The sequence below is a fragment of the Equus caballus genome, chromosome 25, assembly GCF_041296265.1.
Source record: "Equus caballus isolate H_3958 breed thoroughbred chromosome 25, TB-T2T, whole genome shotgun sequence".
Lineage (NCBI taxonomy): Eukaryota > Metazoa > Chordata > Mammalia > Perissodactyla > Equidae > Equus > Equus caballus.
In genome coordinates this window covers 44239377-44258215 of record NC_091708.1, presented here as the reverse complement: position 1 = coordinate 44258215, position 18839 = coordinate 44239377, and the positions used below count along the sequence as shown (strand labels likewise).

The following is an 18839-nucleotide window of genomic DNA, read 5'->3' as shown; positions in this document are numbered from 1 at the left end:
AGTGACAGGGAAGGCTCTGGATGAGCTGGCACGGCCCTGCTTGTTCTGTCCTCCTTGTGCACCTACTGTGTGCAAGGTCTGGGGCCATGGCTGGGTCACAGCAGATATGGGTCCTGCCCTCATGGGGCTCCTAGTCTAGCAGAGGATGGACATGTAAAAGGGCACTGACCGTCGGGGGCAGTGCTGTGAGGAAGGCCCCGTGGGGGTGGAGGAGCCATATCGGAGCCGCCCAGACCTGGCCGAGGGGTCAGAGTTAGCAGGTGGGGAGGGCAGGTCTCGGGCCCCCCGCGGCCCAGCTGAGGCACACAGCCCGGCCTCAGAGCACAGCGCGCCCGTGGTGCTGACAGGTCCCCTGGCCGCGCTGTGGGGCCAGGTACCTGTTCCTGTTTGACAAGGTGGTCATCGTCTGCAAAAGGAGGGGCTACAGCTACGAGCTGAAGGAGATCATCGAGCTGCTCTTCCACAAGATGACTGACGACCCCATGAACAACAAGGACGTCAAGAAGGTGGGACACAGGGCCTTCCGAGGCTGGGCCACACCGGGCACAGGGTGGGCAGTGGTCTCCCACTGCGGGACGAGTTGTGGGGGGCCTTGGGAAAAGGTGAACCGGCTGGAAGTCAGTGCCGACCCCGAGTGGGCCAGCTGGGCGGGCCAGGCAGCCTCTGCACCGCAGCCAGGATGGGTCTCCCTCCTCTGCCGTCCTCTTGTCACTGTGGCTCTGCCGAGGGCACGCCCACTCAGGGACCGGCCAGCACTTCCTGCGCCTTTGTCTCTGAATCTTCCTGGAGCTGGGCACCATGGGGTCACAGCTCCTCAGGAAGGAGACTGAGCAACTGAGCAGGGCGGGCCTTAGACCTGGGGACCTGACGCCAGCCATGTTGCCCCTCCAGCCAGCAGGCTTTCCTGCCCCTCCCCATGCCTGCCCCCTTTGGAGGGGCTCTGGCTGGGCCTCCTGTGGCCCATCAGTCTCTGATGTCCAGCCAGCGGGCTATGACCACTGGAGCAAGGCCAGGACTGCTGGGAAGGGACCATGGGTGTGGGGGCGGGGCTATGACTGCTGGGGTGGGGCCATGGGTGCTGGGGGTGAGGCTATGACTGCCGGGGCGGGGCCATGGGTGCGGGGGTGGGGCTATGACTGCTGGGGTGGGGCCATGGATGCTGGGGGTGAGGCTATGACTGCTGGGGTGGGGCCATGGGTTCTGGGGGCGGGGCTATGACTGCTGGGACGGGGCCATGGATGCTGGGGGCGGGGCTGTGGACACTGGGGCAGGGCCAGGGCCACTGGGGAGAGGCCATGACCACTGGGATGGGGCCATGACATCTGGGGCAGGGTCATGACCTCAGGGAAGGGCTGCCACCTCCTCTTGGCTCTGTCCTGCTCTGGCAGAGGCTTCTGCCCCCAGTGCTTGAGCAACCCCTGTGTGCCACCCTGGGTCAGATTGGGGGCCAGGAGTCAGGGTGCTAAAGTCATGGACCCTGGCCTTCAGAGGCTGCCGTGTAGAATACAGGTGCCAGCTGGGAGAGCCATAGGGTGACCCACACAGCCCTGATGTCCAGAACAAGCCGCTGGGGCCCCAGAGGGGGCGACGGAGCCTCTCCCCAGGCAGCCCCCGTGTCCCAGCCCCTGGCGCCTTCCTCTCTGGTTCCACCACCCGGGGCTCTTGGCCATGGTCAGCATCCTGGGCTGCGGTCCCCACCTCAGGGCCCGGCCAAGTCTCTTAGTGACCTTGTCTCCCCTTTCCTTTCCTCCCCTCATGCTTCCTAGTCTCACGGGAAGATGGTAAGCACCAGGCACCCTCGACCCACCCCCCTCACATTGGGGCTGAGGCTGCACTTCCATCCTGACCCAGGAGGGGGCCTGTGGGCCTGAGCAGGCTGGGCTCATGGCTCTGTCCCCCCGGGTCTTAATTATGACCCTACCCCGCCCAGAGATGGAGGACCACTGGGAGCCCTGCCACTGTTGTTGGGTAGCCCCTCAGGGGTGTGTCTGCCCCTCACGCTGTGTTGTCTTAGTCTTTTCTTTGTGTTTCCCCTCCCTCCCTTCCTCTTTCCTTCCTTCCCTTCCTCTCTCCTCCTTTTCTCCTCCCTCCCTCTCTCCCTTCCTTTTTCCCTCCATCTTTTCTAACACAGATGGACTCAGTCTTTCCACACCCTTCTTCCTGGGCCCCTTTGAAAGGCCGGCGAGACGGCTGGCCGGGTGGGTGGCCGCAGGGATGGGCAGCTGTGGGCGGCTTTGCTTCGGGCTCCCTGAACCCGTGGTTTTCCCTGCCTTTTTTCCTTTTTTTTTTTGTTATTTTACTTCAGACAGTGAGTTTTTTTAGCATCCCATTTAGGAAGTGAAAGTGGGTGGGCCAGTATCCTAGAAGCACCCTGGCAGGTTCCTACACACAGGCTCCCTGGGGACCCAGTGCCATCATTTAGAGTCGGCTCCACTGAACCAGGAGATTTCAGTTGAGGGCGCACCTTGGAGGGGGTGGGAGAGGGTCCCAGGACATCTTGTTAGAGGGGCGTGCACATGTACATGCGTGCATACACTTACACATGCAGACAGATGTGCACACACATGTGCACACGCAGGCACAGGCACGAGTGTGCGTGTACACGTGTCAGGGTGGATGCACACACAGACACATGCACACACGTGTGCACACGCAGGCACAAGCACGAGTGTGCGTGTACACGTGCCAGGCAGGGCACCCGAAGCTGTGCCCGTTGCAAGCACGCCATCTCCTCCCGCAGTGGTCCTACGGCTTCTATCTCATTCACCTTCAAGGAAAGCAGGGCTTCCAGTTTTTCTGCAAGACGGAAGACATGAAGAGGAAGTGGATGGAGCAGTTTGAGATGGCCATGTGAGTCTGCGGTCCATGCCCCGGGGCATGCAGTCCGGGGCTCTCACAGACAAGGGGTGGTTCGAAAGCCCCAACACTGAGACAGGCTCTGTTGCCCCCGGGATGCCAGCTCCAACTTGGTAGCATCCTAGCTATTTAATCTCCTTGGGGCAAGAGGGCCCTCCATCTGCTACAGCCTGTCCCAGGCGGGCTGTGCCATCCGCTGTCCCTGAGCTGGGCCTCACTCGCCTGACTGGCAGAGCAGAGTGGCTGGTGTTTGGCCGTGGTGCCAGAGGGACTCGTGCTGACTGGGTCTTCAGGGCCTTACAGGCTGGGGGAGCGTCCCCTTTTTGTGAAAGCCACAGAGCTGTTTCTCCGTGAACACTAGGGGGAGGCCCAGTATGTCCCACAGAGAAAAGTGATCAGTGGGGTCCCCAGGCCCGTCAGACCTTGAGGTCAGTGTGGCAGGGCCCTCTGCACGTGGCCTCTGCCGTCAGGGGGCTGGGGGCCTCCGGACAGGTGCGCTCGCCTCCCTCGCCTTTCCTCCTGGGGAAATGGAGGTGAGAGGAGGGCCCAGGCTACGGGGTTATTGGGAGGTCAAATGGGATCACGTCCAGGACACGTCAGAACAGGTGACGGCCAGGCGGCGGGCCCCAAGGCTTGGCGGGGGGAACCGTGGGCCATCTCTGTGTCTGCCCCTCGGTTTCCAGAGGCTGTAATTTCCTCCCCGACATTCTTTCATGGAATTTTCCGAGTATTCATGAAAGTTGAAAGAATGCTCCGGTAAACACCCTCGGATTCCACCGTTAACGTCTTGCCCTACTTTCTTTGCCGCGGACCACTCCACCCAGCCCTCGCGCCCCCTGACGGTGGGTGTGTTTCTAAGGGAATTGCTGACATCAGCACACGTCCCCCTAACACGTCAGGGTGCCATTGTGAGCCCGAGGTCACTGTCGTTTAGTCTGGAACCGTCGAGCTTGCTCACAGTGAAATCCTGAGTCCACATCCGCTGGGGCTCTGCAGATGCCCACACCCAAACCCTCGTCAGGACGTAGCCACCACCGTCACCCCAGAAGGTTCTCTCGGGCCAGCGCAGCATCGTGTTGAAGGTCCCACTTGTTCTCCCCGGGGTGTCAGGGCCCCCCGAGGCTGCCTGGGTGTCAACAGAGCCCGGCTCTGAGTCCTGGCCCCCCGACCCCCTGCCCGGCCGGCTCCCACCCCCAGGGGCTCAGGGATCTGGTGCCCTCTTTCCATCCCATCATCAGGTCAAACATCAGGCCTGACAAAGCCAACGCCAACCACCACAGCTTCCAGATGTACACGTTTGACAAGACCACCAACTGCAAAGCCTGCAGGATGTTCCTCAGGTGAGGGGCCTCCCGCCCCACTGCCCACCCACCCACATTCCCCCGGCCCCGAGCGGGCCTAGTGTGGGGTCTACCCAGTGTCCCCCTCACTGCTGACCACCCCCTAGGCCAGCACCATGCTGGACCCAGAGGGCCCTGGGACTATCCCTCAGTGTCACACCCTGCTGGGCCCTCCGGTGTTTCCGATCCAGCTGAGAGAGGAGGTGACTGTCCCTGTGGGTGCCCAGGGCCTGCTCTGTGGGACACGAGGCGGGGGCGGTCCGAGGGGAGAGCGGGCACAGGGCTGTGCATCAGGGTGGGGGTCCTGGAGGCACAGGCCTTTGAGGAATGGGTGGTCCTGGGGTCCACGGCGAGGCAGGAAGGTCGTCTCTGGGCCCTGCCGCGGCTGTGGGGAGTGAGGAGCCGGCCCCGCGTCCGACTCAACTCCGCCCTCCCCTCGCAGGGGCACCTTCTACCAGGGGTACCTGTGCACCAAGTGTGGCGTTGGGGCGCACAAGGAGTGTCTGGAAGTGACGCCTCCCTGCAAGATCAGTGAGTACCGACCCCTCCCTGCCCACCAGACATGAGCCTCGGGGGCTGGTCCTCAGGCCCCGTGACACCCCACATGCCAAGGGTCCTGTCACTCACGGCTGCCCTTTCCCACCCTCCCAGCCCTGGCCATGTGCGCCCATTCTCCTTTCCTACCTCAGTGACCCCATGGGGCAGGGCCCAGATGAGGAGACTGAGGCTCAGAGAGGGGTGGACACTTGCCTCAGATCACACAGTCGAGAGGCCCAGACGGTGGGGGAATTCCATGCCACTGCGCTCCCTCCTAACTCTTAGCCTCGAGGGGTTTGCTCTGCCTCTCCTGCATTGCCTGCCCCATTCCAGTTGTAAATTTGTGGAATCTCCACCCCCAAAATGGGCACGGAACATTCTGGGCGATTGCGTGGAGGTTTCCGATCACCGAGAAACTCGGGTCGCAGTCATCCTTCACCCTGGTTATCCTGCGCCCAGGGAGACCTGGCCCTCCTCAGCTGCGGCCATGTTAGTAGATGGTTCATGCACGTACTTGCACAAGCACGCTCGTGTGCGCACAGCACTCACCAGGCCCCCTTCTCTCTGTGCCTGTGTGTCAGACGCAGATGCCTGAGGCTCAGGAAGGGGAAGGGACTTGGGCCCCACTGCTGGCACCCGGGTGCCGAGGCGCCTCTGAAATTTCTTGGTTTGGGGATGGGTTTGAGGGAGTGCCCAGCCTGGGGTAAGCTGTACGGTCAGCCGAAAATCCTGAGATGGTTCTGGAAGGTTTCGAGCCACCCGGCAGGGGCTGGCTGAGCACTGGGTCCAGTGGGCAGTGGGCGCCGAGGCTTCCTTCTGAAGCACAAGCCCGGGGGTCGGGGCACCTGCTGGGGATCTGTTCCGCTCCCCGTGCTTCATGCGGGCGACCTGGCCCCTCCCACATTGCCAAGAGATGGTGCTGTCACACGGAAGTCCCCACATGGGAAGCGGCTCTCAGAGGAGGTCAGCTCGTTCCAGGTAGACAGAAAATCACATCAGAGCTGCTTGTCACCCCGAGACACCGCTGCCCAGAATAGAAGGTTTTGTCAGTTCCGCATTTACTGTGAGGGCTGGCCCAGCTCCCTGATCTGGGAGGAGGGTCCCACAGGTCAGCCCAAACCCCTCGGCCCGGCCACAGGCCCGAGGCACCCCACTCCTGCCCTGTCCGCAATCCAGCAGCCTCCTCGGGGCCAGGAGACACCTCGGGCACCTGCCGGCCCAGACGCGGCTTTTCAGCTTTGCCCGTCAATACCGCCCTCTTGTGGCCACTTGTCCCCCGCACTAGGCGACTGGACAGTTCGTTTCTTTCGGCATTTTTTTCCTGATCCTAAAAGTAACATACTTACTTATCAAAAACTTGGAGAAAGAAAAGAGAAGAAATGAAATAAAGAAGATAAACATCACCCACAAACGTATCAAGAAATAACCAAAGGCGAAACTTTCGTATATGTCTTTGCAAGTTTTCTTTCTTAAAAATATTCTTTCTGTTTTCTTCCCCTGGTTATTAAATCCTCGTTTCCCATAGAAATGTGGAAAGAGAGGAGTAAAAGAGAAGATGAAAAGAGCTCAGTGCCTCCAGGCACAGCTCGTGGCCTCCTCTCCTTTTTGCAGATGCACGTGCCCATCCACCCCCCTCTCTGTTTGTTTCTGATATTTTCATAATAAACACACCTGGGACCTACCCAGGCAGGCGATTTCACCTCTTTTGAAAGCTGAAGTTATCCTGAGCATCCTCCCTATGTCATTAAAAGTCCTCGCTGGGCACCTGCTTTTAGTTCAAGGAGCCTGTGGTTCTCCCAAGGGCGATGCGTGGTTCCCTCACTTCTCCCTCTGCTGGGGACGTTGTCCTGCCCCAGTCCCTTCTGGCCGTGTTCCTCTGGAGAGTTCCCAGCTGCTTGCTCTCTTTTGGGAGCTGCTCTGCCCTCTTACCCTCTCTGGGCGTGGGCTCCAGGCCGCTGCTGGGCCCTTGGTCAGCTCCACCTCTGGGCTGTACCTGCCAATCACCGGGGCCGAGGCAGCCTACACTGTTTGCTGCCCTGGGCCAGGGGACCCCCGAGAGACGCCAGCCTCTCCCTGGGAAGCCCTCGTCGGGGCAAAGCCTCCTGCTGTCTTCCGTGTGGGCAGCGGGTGGGCTGCCCGCCCCTCCCCGCCCAACGTCCACTGAGCCTGGAATCTCTGCTCTGTGGGGTCTGTCCGATACTCACACCTGCCCCGAGCAGGCTGCAACTCTTGAGTGTCAGAGGGTGTCGAGGTCACATCAGCCACATGCCTTAGCCACTGTGGTCCATGCTTTGTCCAGTGAGGTGGCAGCCCAGCTTATCAGAAAGCTGGGGCCAGCCTGGCTCTCTGTCCTCCCCTTGGGTCACCCGAGGGCAGGTGGAAAGAATCTTCAGAACATCTGCCTTCCATCTGACAAGCTGAGGTGCCCCAAGTTGGTAAATGAACATCCTGGCAAATAGGTAGCATGCCTACCAACACCTCCTGTCACCTGCCCACGGCAGGCATTACTAATCAATTGTGGAGATCTTCCCTTTGAGCCCGGCTTCCACCGAGGGATCCAGGTACTCCGCCATTGGAGCAGAACGGCCCACATAGGAAAATCTGTTTGCCTTCGGGTCTGATACCCAGGCTTCATTCTCCCGTGCGCCCCTAAAACCAGAGCTAGAATTTGCCGTGAGAAGTAATTAAGAGACTTCTGGCACCTCCAGCTGTGTGTGTGTAATCTATGCCTCGAAGCTCGCCTCACTCACGCACTTCACCATGCCCTCGGGCCTGGCAGCTTGCCCCCTAACGCCCACTGTGCTTCCCTTTCAGGTTCTCCAGCAGACCTGGTGAGTCCGCCAAACTGCCCCACCCTGCCCGCTGCCCCGCACCCCACTCAGCCCTGTGAGCCGGAGCCAAAACGACCCCCTCGCTCCGGCTCTCCCCACCCTGGGGCCACACACCCCGAGCTGCTGCTGGTCACGAGGGGCCTTCGTTCTCCTCGTGGGTGTCAGTAGGAATGGGTCCCTGGGCACGGCCTCCCGGGGCCCTGGCAGCTGCCGCCCTGCTGGCTGCCCCCCATTCTGCTTGCATGCCGCGAGGGGGGCCCAGCTCTGTGACGTGCATCCACCCACCTGCCCCCATCCTGATTTGACCTCGGGCCCTCTGTTTAGCTGACTTGAGGATGAAGTCCCTGAATTCATCTATGGGGTGTGGGCGTCACGCCTCACCCCAGCCGTGGGGTTCAGTCAAACTAAACAGCACTTAAAGGACACTTCCTGGGCCCTGCCTAGGGGACAGAGCGGTGCTCTCGGAGCAGGACAGACATCCAGCACTTAGTCTTGTGCAGCAGGACATGTCCCAGACAGTCAACAAACCCCAGGCTCAGGGCGGGGAGCAGTCAGGGCAGACTTCCTGGAGGAGGTAGGAATTAATAGTAAGGGATAGGAGAGGAAAAGGGATGGATGTCCCAGGGCTGCAGAGAGGCACAAAGGTGCAGAGTATAGGTAATAATAGTGGGGGGCAGGTGGGGTGTCACTTGGGGAAACAGTGTCACCAGTGCCTGTGGGAGGCCAGGGCGTGTCCGTCTCCTCCCCCCTGCTTCCTGCCTTGACCCTTCCATCTGGGACGTGGGGGGCAGGGAGTGTCCGATGCTTGGGCAGCCTTCCCTCATCACTATTGTCTGTCCTTGCCCTCACAGGACACCTCTGGAGCGGGACCGGGTGAGTCTGCGGGACTCGGGCCCTCTCAGCCACTGTCCGTGCCACTGGTCACCCTGGGAGCTGAGCCACGCCTGGCCACAGTGACCGCCCAGCTTGGCCCGGCATTCTCAGCTCCCGGCTCCCCGAGTGTGTGCTTCCCTCTGGCCCCATCTCCCTCCCGCCTTCACGGCCACCTCCCCCGGAGCCCTCTTAGTTTCTAATGATGCAACGCTGGGCGTGGGGTCAGGGTCCTTTCAGATGGGGCGGAGCGCTGAGCCAAGACCCTCAGCAGAGTAGACGTCACTTGACCATTTTCCTGTTTCCTTGTATCCCCGTGCCTTGCGTTGTGTAATAGGAGCATAGCTTTTAGATGCTGAGAATCGAAAGCCCCGTGTTTGGGGTGGCCCGAGCTGTGCCTAACAGAATCTAGACCTGATTATGGAAAACGCACGCCCAGAACCATGCCAGTGCTGTGGGCACGCCAGCATCGGGACCGGGCCCACAGACACAGCCACAAGGGGCCCGTGGGTCACAGCAGGGCTCGGTCTAGGCGCTGCCTGCAGATTCTCAGGGGGCTCAGCCAGGACCCCCGTTTCAGCCCCAGTGCTGCCCCAGACCAGTGGTGTGGCCTTGGCATGGCCTTGGCCTTGTTGACCCCTGGTGCCCCCCCCCCACACACCCCGTCTAACAGGCAGGTTCCCTCCTGCTCCTCGGGGCTGGCTCTCGTCACAGACTTGAAAGGTGTTTGGAAGAAAATACCTAAAGTGCCCTCTGAAAATAAGTTGCTCTTCGCACAATGATACCCTGACTCTGTTTCTCGGATAAACAGTTTACTTACCATACAGAACAGAGACGGGGGCGGGGTTACGGGAAGAATTTGGGGGGCAGTACAGGTCCGTGTGTCTGTCTGTGGCTGCGTGGGGAGTGGTCTCTTGTCCAGCAGCCCCGAGGGGTTGAGAAGGCTGGGGAGGCCAAGGGCAGCGATGGGGTGGCGGGCTGCAGCCAGGACGAAGTTACCAAGCGAGTGGTGCCTGCTGCTCCGTCCTCAGCAGGTCCCAAGATGGTGGCCGTGCAGAATTACCATGGCAACCCCCCTCCCCCCGGGAAGCCAGTGCTGACCTTCCAGACGGGTGACGTGATCGAGCTACTGCGAGGCGACCCCGCGTCTCCGTGGTGGGAGGTGGGTCTGGGGCCTGGGAGGGTGGGGTCCCCCAGGGCAGAAGCACAGGGTCCTGCACCCCCGGGCAGGGGCAGGCGAGGGTGAGAGCCCTCACGGGTGGAGAGAAGTGGGCTGTCGGCAAGGCCTCGGTTCCCTCCATGACATGGATTTGAGGGGTCCCCAGCCCTGCGTCCCCGTCTGCCTCCTGCCTCGGTGCCTCCTGTACAGCCCCCAGGCCCCACCTCGGCCATATCATGCCCACCTTCCTCCCCACCCTGCCCCCGTCCAGGCCAGCACTGCTGCGAGGCGGCCAGGCACCGTGCTCGGCCCTGGGGGACACCAGGACTGAGGCCCACCCCCCACCTTTCCCCAGGAGGCCCCACAGATGCCAGTGTGATGGTTTATAGTTCTGAGCCTTGAAACTCACTGTTTCAGTTAAAAAGCCCTAATAGGTGGCGCTGTCTGTGCCCACCTGCCCCTGGGCACCTCTTCCAAGCCCCAGTGCTCAAGGGAGCCCCCAGACCCACAAGGGTCAGCGTGGTGCCGCAGGAGCTCAGCCTGGGCCACCCAGGTGGCCAGCTAGAGCTGACATTAGAGCAAACGTTCGTTAATGTTCGTGTTACTGTTACTGCCATCGTTGTCATTTTGCAATGGTCCTTGTCAGTATGTGCTTACTTATGAATTTGTTGTACTAGACCGTGCCTGCACATAACCTGAGATTCTCAAGGGGCAGAAAGGTGTCTGCTGTACAAAGTCTCTGTCCCACGCTGACCCTGCCACCCAGTCCCCTCCCCAGCTGTGACCAGGGCCATCATTTGTTGGTGGCCTTGCAGAGACACTTTGCTGATCTGCAAGCAGAGGCTGAGGAGGAGGTATGGGAGGACCCTGGGAGGGTCTTCCTGGCAGATGGAACTGGGAGAGGGAAAGCTGAGTCCAGGCCCCGCCCCAGACCCTCCCAGACAATGTCTTTTTATTAAGATCCCTGGGTCCATGTGCCCCTTATGGTTTGAGAAGGGCTGGTGTAGACAAGAGAACCGGACGGCAGCCAGGAGATGGGGCTCTAGTCTAGTGCCAGCTCTGAGCAAGTCACTTAACTTCTCTGGGCCTCAGTGTTCTCATCTGTGGAGTGGGGACACCCTCACCTTCCTCCCCCGTCACCTGTGGGGAGGTGACGCTCTAATGCACTTCTCAGGAGCTCCCCTCGTCCTGTCCTTGGCGAGCTGAGCAGACACTAAAATGCCCCCACACCCGTCACTGGCCAGGCCGGGCCCCGGTGGCCCTGATCTTCTCTGTCCTCTTCCAGGGTCGGCTGGTGCAAACCAGGAAGTCAGGTTACTTTCCGAGCTTGTCTGTGAAGCCCTGCCCCGTAGATGGAAGAGTGAGTACTTTCCACAGAAGCTTCCGGAGCACAGTGGCCAGGGCGCTGAGGGTTCTGAGAGCTGGGCCTCACTTGGGACGTCCTGGGCTTGTTCAGGACACTGTCTGCCCAGCCGGCTGCTTCTGTGCCCTCCCATTGTCCAGCTGAAGGAGAAAGCCTTGCCGGCCAGGCCTTGCCGACAGGTCAGGGAGACCAGACAGCAGAGGAGGAAAAGCGTGACTAACTCACTGGGTGGCCTGGGACAGGTTCCGTCCCCACCATGGGCCTCAGTTTCCCCATCTGCCTGGTGAATGGGGTGCAGAGGAGATAGGTAGCCTGTGAGGGTGTGCCCAGCCTGTGGCCCAGTGAGGGGAGGCCAGGATGGGGGCTCCGGCCAGGGATGGGGTCTAGGGAGCGTGCGGCCTGCCACCTGGAGATCCACGCTGCTGCCGGCCACGCACCCCCTCGAGGCCTCAGACCCCTCTGCAGCAAAGAGCTGTCGGGTGTGCTGTCTCCACTGCTGAGAAATTCCTACCGCCTTTGGTCACTACCCTCCCTGGGGACTCGGTGCACTGTTGGCTGGCTGTTACTCATTCATTCAGTCGGTCAATCATTGTCACACCTGCTGAGCATCTACTCAGAGATGGTCACCCAGCCGCTGCCCTCAGGGCCCTCACAGTGGCTCCAGGGCTCAGTCCACGTTTGTCCTGGTGGCAGGTGCTGGACCTGAGGGTGGGGTCGTTGCCGACAAGCCCCCTCCGGCCCCCACTCTGTGGATGGCCCTGGGTGCGGGGTGTTAACCCGAATGCTCTCTTTTTCAGCCCCCCATTGGCCGGCCGCCGTCCCGGGAGATCGACTACACTGCGTACCCTTGGTGAGTGGATCGGCACTGGGCCCTTGGCTGTGGGGTGCGGCCCCACAAGCTCAGGAGCAGGCTGGGTCTGGGCCCCGGCTTCCTCTCGCTGTCTCCAGGGCGGCTGAGCCCCGCTGCCCCCAGCCCCCTTCTCCTTCCTCGGCCCTAAACTGCCGGGGGCCTGCAAGGTGCTCTCTCCTCTGAGGTGCTGTTTCCCCATCACCAGAACAGATCGTCAGGTCTGAACATTTGGGAGAATGAAGCCCTTTTGTGTGTATCAGTTGAGTTCACCATATGAAATATATAAAAGGGGTCTGTTTAAGGCCAAGTTTACAATCGCGTGACTTCTCATCCAGTTGCTGGATGAGAACAGCGAGGCCGTTTGTAGTAATGAAATTGTGAAGGTCGGTGTTTTAGGCATGTGTCACAGATGCATGTCAGCCTTGGGGTGCAACTTTGATCACTGCCTGCTGGGTCACTGGGCTGCCTCGAACAATGACCGAGAGCCCAGCCCTTGGTGACAGTGTCTCCCTGCAGATGCTCGCCCCACAGCCACCACAGACTAATAGGCACTTTGAGTGTGGTGGCTCTCTGCCCCAGGAGGGTTTGCCCTCGTGGTCGCGGTTTGGGGTTTGTCCCTGAAGCCACCCCTGTGCCTGGCAGCACGCTGTGCCTGCACCCTCGGTGTCCCCAGCACCTTGGCTCGGGCACTCTGTCCATGTGGTCAAGAGGCCCCCGGGTCTGATCAGGGACGTCGTTCACGATGCACTGAGGTCTCATGTACCCCGTGAAGGACTGACTTGTGGTTTTCAGTTGACGGAGTGACAAAGGGCCGTTTAATTTTCTAATGTAGATTCTGTCCTGGGTGCCCAGTGTTTATGAAAGTCCCAGTTCCGCCTGACAGGTGGTGTGGACAGTACCAGGTTTTGTTTCGCGGGGGTGAGGGTGGGCTTGCCTTGCCCTCCCAGGGGCAAGTCTATGCAAAACCCATTCACGGAGATGTTCACTGTGTTCCAACAGGATGCAAACTCCCACACATGAGCAGTGTTTGTTATTGCTTTTCCTTTTTTTTTTAAAGGTTTTATTTTTCCTTTCTCTCCCAAAGCTCCCCGGTACAGAGTTGTGCATTCTCAGTTGTGGGTCCTTCCAGTTGTGGCATGTGGGACGCCACCTCAGCACGGCTTGATGAGCGGTGCCATGTCTGTGCCCGGGATTCGAACTGGTGAAACCCTGGGCCACAGAAGCAGAGCGGGCAAACTGAACCCCTCGGCCACGGGGCCGGCCCCTGCTGTTGCTTCTTAAGTAGTGAAAACTTAGAAATTTGATCTACTGTTCCTGTTACGCTGAACACCTCTTGCAGGCCGAGGGTTCTGCAGAGCAGAAACCCCCCAGTGGATGGGTGAGGTCTGGGGTCCTTATCCCCTCCCCCATGATCTTTCCTGCGCCCACTGTGTGCATGCAGATGCCCCTGGACCCACCCCCGTCTGGTCTCTCCCTCCTGTAGGGAGGGGCCACATTTCCTGGTGGGCTCATTTTGCATATTAGACTTCTTCGTCCACCCTTCAGGCTGGTCAATGCTTCCACTCTCATTTCCTCTTTGGCCCCTAAGAGACTGTCTTGCTCCAGGTTTGCAGGCAACATGGAGAGGCAGCAGACCGACAACCTGCTCAAGTCCCATGCCAGCGGGACCTACCTGATCAGGGAGCGGCCGGCCGAGGCAGAGCGCTTTGCCATAAGCATCAAGTACGTCAAGGGGACCCCTCCCCAATGCGGTTCTGAACCACGGAGCCCACTGCCCTCCAGGTCCTGGGCTTGTAGGGCTGGGGGTGGCCGTGGAATGTATCGCTCAAACCAGACACTTGAGATGAAAGGGCATCTTCACTGGGTCTACACAACGTAGCAGCCCGAGACATGCCTGAACAATCCGGGCCCACTGTCAGCTCTGCCCAGACCTCTGGTGGGTCTGCCCCCGCTCTTCAAAGACGGAGTCTGGCTGGCAGTTGATCCCTTCAGTGTAGGACGTCCAGTGGACAGGAGGCCACAGGCCAGCGGATAGAGGGCTCTGGTCTGCCGTGACCTCGATGGGCGAGCTCACACAGGTGGCTTATGTCCAGGGAAGGCTGCCTCTGGTCTGCTGGGTGGGTGCTGGGCGGGGCAGGCCCTGTGACCAGGCCACGTCTGCAGCCTTCCAGCCTGGGGGCTTCTGGTTCGAGTAACAGGAGCCGACATGCAGGAGCAGAGAGGGGCTGTTCTGGAGGACACAGGAGGCCTCTTGGCCCTTAGGGGCAGGTGCAGGCCCAGCTCAGCAGGGCCGCGCCCAGGCCCTGAACACATGGCCCACGCCCGCTGCCCATCTCAGCTGCTGTTTGCTTCTTCTCGTGTGAACCAGCTCCCTCGACGTCTGCACCCAGTGGGTACAAGTGGTAGAAGTGGTGGGGGTCAGGATCAGGGCAACTAGAAGGAGTTGGAACGCAGGATGAGCCCCCACAGGTGGGCCAACAGTGCCAGGATCCCCATGGCCTTTCCAAGAGGCCCCACGATTGTTTGGGGTCTGAAACAAATGCACTGGCTCTAAAGTCCAGAGAACCCCAACATTGAAAGTGACAAATGTCCAAGGAAAGGTCAGCTGGACGTGACCCAGCTTACCTAATACTCAGGACCTGCTCTCGAGCAGAGGTCAATGGTACCTGCCGTGGGTGGTAGGAGCATCATAAGGAGTGTGACACAGTGCAGGTGGGTCCTGTCAGTGACAGTCTCCATAGGGCCCTGGGAGAAACGTGCAATGTGGGGCATGGTGGTAGGTCTGGGGCGGAGGCTGGAGGCCAGCACCAAGCAGAGAAGTGGCAGAGACATCACTTGCCTGATAGGAATTGGCACAGCACCTTCCGTGTGCCTGGCCTGCAGGCTCTGGAGTGGGGCTCAGATGGGCCTTGCCCCAGGAGCGTGGGGTGGGGCTGAGCACACTCTGCTCACTTTAATCCAGGAGAAACAGTGGGCGGTCCACAAAAGCCCCACAGGAGAGGAGACTGGGAAGCTGGGCATTCACAACCGTTTATCCCGTAAACTGGATTCTGGTGTTAAACCAACCTTGCATTCCTGCAATGTCCCGCTTGGCTGTGGTGTGAAGTCCTTTTGTGTGTTTGGTTTGTAGAGACGTGCACATGGAGAGGTTTCATTTGCTAATGGTTTGTTGAGGATTTTTGCGTCTGTGCTCCTAAGGGATACTGGTGTGTGGTTTTCTTGTGACGTTTTTGTCTGGCTTTGGTGTCAGCTGGCAAAGGCTGGGCTGGTCTCTGGGAGGGAGGGATAGGAGGAGGCTCCAGGAAAGTCAGATTTGAATTGAGACCTGAAGAGGCAAGGTGGGGGTGGTGAGGACGGCAGGAAGGTGAGCATTCTGGGCAGAGGGGACAGCCCGTGCCAGGGCCTGGTGGGCTTGTGCTTGGCGTGTCTGAGGAGGAGCCTGGAGGCCTCGCTGGCTGGGGTGGAGGTGTGGAGGAAGAGACTTATGAGATGGTGTCAGCCCTGAGGGTGAGGCTGCTCCCCTCGGGCCTCATGGGCCAAGGTCAGACCTTCGACTTACACACCAGGCTGTGAAGGCCTCTCCAGGCGATGTGAGAAATGGAGAGAAGGGGAGGACGTGCCCAGTGCAGAGAAGGGAATGAGCAGAACCCTGAGATAGGAAGCCTCAGCGGGGCTGGAGGGAGGGGAGGTGTGGGGCTCCAGGGCCAGAGGCTGACCTGGGAGTTTGGGCTTCAAACGGGCAAAGTGGACCGACAGAGGGGAGGGCGAGTAGTAGGAGACAGGCCCAGGCTGGCGTGAGCCTGGAGGGGAAGGGAGGGGAGGGCAGGGCCATAAGAGTGGGAGGTGTGGCCAAGGCCAGGCTCTTTGCTCCAGCAAACATGCAGTGAGCCTGGACCCCCAGGGGGCTGGGGGACACGTGGCCCACGTGGCCCACGTACTGACCTCCGTGGTCCGTGCGCTTTGCCCAGGTTCAACGACGAGGTGAAGCACATCAAGGTGGTGGAGAAGGACAGCTGGATCCACATCACAGAAGCAAAGAAATTTGAGAGCCTCTTGGTACGTGATCCCGTGGCTCCCGCTGGCCTGGCCCCGAGCGTGGGAGGAGGGCCAGGCCTCCCCCTGCAGCCACACTGAGAAGGGGCAGCCTGCTGCACCCATGTCCTGCAGGCCAGGCTGCGGACTCTTCCCGGGGAGGAGCGAGTCATCCCAGTGTGGGAGAGACCCAGGAAGACGGGCTCGAAGGGCACCTTGGAACAGTTAGGGCCTTGTCACAGCCCCGAGGTGGGCCTTCTGTCCCCTGAAGTCCCCAGAGGGCCCAGTGGGTTGACTTTGGTGCACAGTGGCGGGAGAGGGCCCAGCCCACCCTGGCCACCAGCAGTCCCTTCACCCCAATCCTCCTACCAGAGCCAGAAAACATAGCACAACGAGGCTCCATCCGGGGCCTGGCCATGTAGCCGACCTCACACAAGTGTGGCTTCTAATAGTCCCCCACCCCTCCCCGACCTGCCCCCACCTGCTCTCACCTGCTCCTGCCCCAGCTGACCCCACCTGCTCTGCCCCCACCTGCCCCTCCCCACCTGCTCCTCCCCCACCTGACCCCACCTGACCCTCCCCACCTGCCCCCACGTGACCCTCCCACACCTGACCCTACCTGCCTCTCCCTCCACTACCCCCTGACCCCTGTACCGCCCAGCCCAGCCAGAATGCAGTCAAAGGCGTAGTCCTTCTTAAGATGGTTTTAAAATCAGACCCATTCTTTCTTTTCTTGGTTACCCGGCTTCCCCGTACTGAGAACACGCGACTAGAGCATCAGAGCCCTTAGACACCCCGCTGAAGACACAGGAAAGCACAGAGTAAAGCAGTGACCCCCCACCCCCAAAAGACTGATGTTCACATTTCAGGGCGAGTCCTCCCGCCCTAAGTGTGGCCCGGGGGTGGCTTACACACAGCTTTTCCAAACAGCCCCGGGCCTCCTGCACGTCGTCCAGCCTGCTCTTCCACGTAGTCAACGTCCTCATTTAACAAGCCCCCTTCTTGCCCCGGCTGGCTGCTGTGTGGCGGGCGGTGGCTCAGATAGGCTGTTACTTCTGGAAGCACTTCCCTGGTGTAGGACACAGGGGGCTCCCGTTTTTCTCCATTACAAAGAGTGTTGTAGGAGTGTCCATGTCCCTCAATCTCTGCATCCTCCCTGATTTTGCCTTTAGACACATTTGGGAGAGAAATTGCTGGATCAAAGGTCTCTGGGATACTGCCCACTCACCCTGGGCTGGGGGCTGGGGGCTGGGGGGAGGGAAAGGAGTAGTTCTCAGGGGTCAAGAAGATGAGTCCTCGAGTGAACCTGAGGAGGTGGGAGAGGGAAACCAGGACACCCCGGAGGACTGCCAGGAGGCAGCGGCAGTGGTCAGTGAGCGTGTGTGTCCTGCAGGAGTTGGTGGAATACTACCAGTGCCACTCGCTGAAGGAGAGCTTCAAGCAGCTGGACACCACGCTCAAGTACCCCTACAAGGCGCGGGAGCGTGCAGCCTCCAGGGCCTCCAGCCGGTCCCCAGGTAATGCCCGCACCCGCCGGCACCCCAGGGCTCACCCGGAGGTGCCCCCTCCATCCCACTTCCCACTGCCCAGGCCCCTACTGCCCACCTGCCCTCGAGAAAGGCTTCCTGTGTGCTGCACTGACCTGGGCCAGGAGCCCCTTCCCGATCCTCACCCCCAGGAGCAGTGGGCCATGGTCCCCCCGCCCGACACAAGCACCCTCTGGGCCAGGGTGCCCTGGTGGTCCCACGTGCTAAGTGGAGAGTGCTAGCTCTGAGTCGCTGCTCCGACTCTCGGTGCCTTTGCCTGGAGGTCGGCGTGGGGAGAGAGCAGGGCAGGTCCCGGCTGTCCTCAGATCCTTCTCTGAGCCCAGCCCCTTGGGGGCCTCCCGTGCAGGAGCCAGAGCCAGCCCCTCTGCTTGCAAATGGGCTCCACAGCCCAGGGCAGGGGCCGCCTGGAGTGAGGGGTGGGTGGGCCCAGAGCGTTGGGCGTCCAGCCCAGGACTCTGTGCACTGAGGCACCTGCTTCCTCCAGCCGCAGGGCCTGCAGGGCCGCAGTCCCACCTGGGCAGAGCAGGCCAGGAGAGGACTGACCGGCCTTTCGTGAGCACCTACTGTGTGCTGGGCAAGGGGCTGGGCTCTTTGCACAAAGCAATCCTCGTGCAAGCCTGCCTGCCCGCTTCGGGGTGGTGGTCCCGGCAAACAAGTGCAGGGAGGTGGGGTGAGGACAGCTCACAGATGGCTGGGCCACTCCCGTGCCTGGGTGGGCCTGATGCCGTGCTGGCCCCTGTCCCTCTGGCCCCTGGGCAGGGCTGGGCTGCGTCCCCAGCCCCGGCTGTGCCTGCCTGCGAGTGCGCGCGCACGCCCCTGCACCTCTCTCACGTTCTCTCTGCCTCTTTGCAGCTTCCTGCGCCTCCTACAACTTTTCCCTTCTCAGTCCTCAGGGTCTGAGCTTTGCTTCTCAGGGCTCCTCCGCGCCCTTCTGGTCAGGTACCGCTGCTCCTGGGGCGGGGGGCCTGGCCGGGGCTGCCCGCTGGCCCACAGCCCCCGCCTGAGTGTCCACAGCTGCCCGCAGCCTGGGGTGGGGTGTAGGCGGGTGACACGGGATGGGGGGAAAGGACAGTGGGCGGGCGGGGCTGCTGCTGGCACCCGAGGACACAGTCAGGCCGGGCGCTGCCCTCCTCCCTGCCACCCCTCTCAGACACGCTCACCCAGCGGCTGCTCCCCAGCTCATGAGCCGCTGTCCCTCTTGCTCCTCAAGAGCTTTGCCTCCGGTAGCGGCAGCCAGCTGGGTGGCCACCTCGGGGAAAGGCGGGAGCAGACCCGGGCGGGCCCAACTTGGCAGCTGTAAGGAGGAGCCGTGGGACTTGGGTGCAGGGGGATGGGGTCTCGGTTGGCCCCACCCGCATGGCCCTCCACTGCTGGAGTCAGAGCCCTCCCCAGCAGCTGCGTGTGTGACTCCACCGCAGTCATTGTCACCTGTCCATCAGGACACCCGGGTCCCG

The 18839-nt window shown here is 61.0% G+C and overlaps 1 protein-coding gene across 8 annotated transcripts in view; it reads left to right on the top strand.

The window, feature by feature from the left end:
- The window catches only part of VAV2 (vav guanine nucleotide exchange factor 2), a 190334-nt gene that overhangs the window by 164800 nt on the left and 6695 nt on the right, over nucleotides 1-18839 (top strand). For 2 of the 8 annotated variants that reach the window (XM_070252008.1, XM_023629268.2), the window contains 13 exons: nucleotides 374-506; nucleotides 2741-2850; nucleotides 4095-4196; nucleotides 4639-4727; nucleotides 7548-7564; nucleotides 8416-8437; nucleotides 9469-9596; nucleotides 10879-10953; nucleotides 11754-11806; nucleotides 13412-13528; nucleotides 15775-15862; nucleotides 17232-17355; nucleotides 18238-18324. In XM_070252008.1, coding sequence (XP_070108109.1) covers nucleotides 374-506; nucleotides 2741-2850; nucleotides 4095-4196; nucleotides 4639-4727; nucleotides 7548-7564; nucleotides 8416-8437; nucleotides 9469-9596; nucleotides 10879-10953; nucleotides 11754-11806; nucleotides 13412-13528; nucleotides 15775-15862; nucleotides 17232-17355; nucleotides 18238-18324 — 1145 coding nt within the window. Of the gene's footprint in view, nucleotides 1-373; nucleotides 507-2740; nucleotides 2851-4094; nucleotides 4197-4638; nucleotides 4728-7547; nucleotides 7565-8415; nucleotides 8438-9465; nucleotides 9597-10878; nucleotides 10954-11753; nucleotides 11807-13411; nucleotides 13529-15774; nucleotides 15863-17231; nucleotides 17356-18237; nucleotides 18325-18839 lie in introns of all 8 variants that reach the window. The other 6 variants (XM_070252007.1, XM_023629267.2, XM_070252010.1 and 3 more) reach the window with 3 other exon arrangements.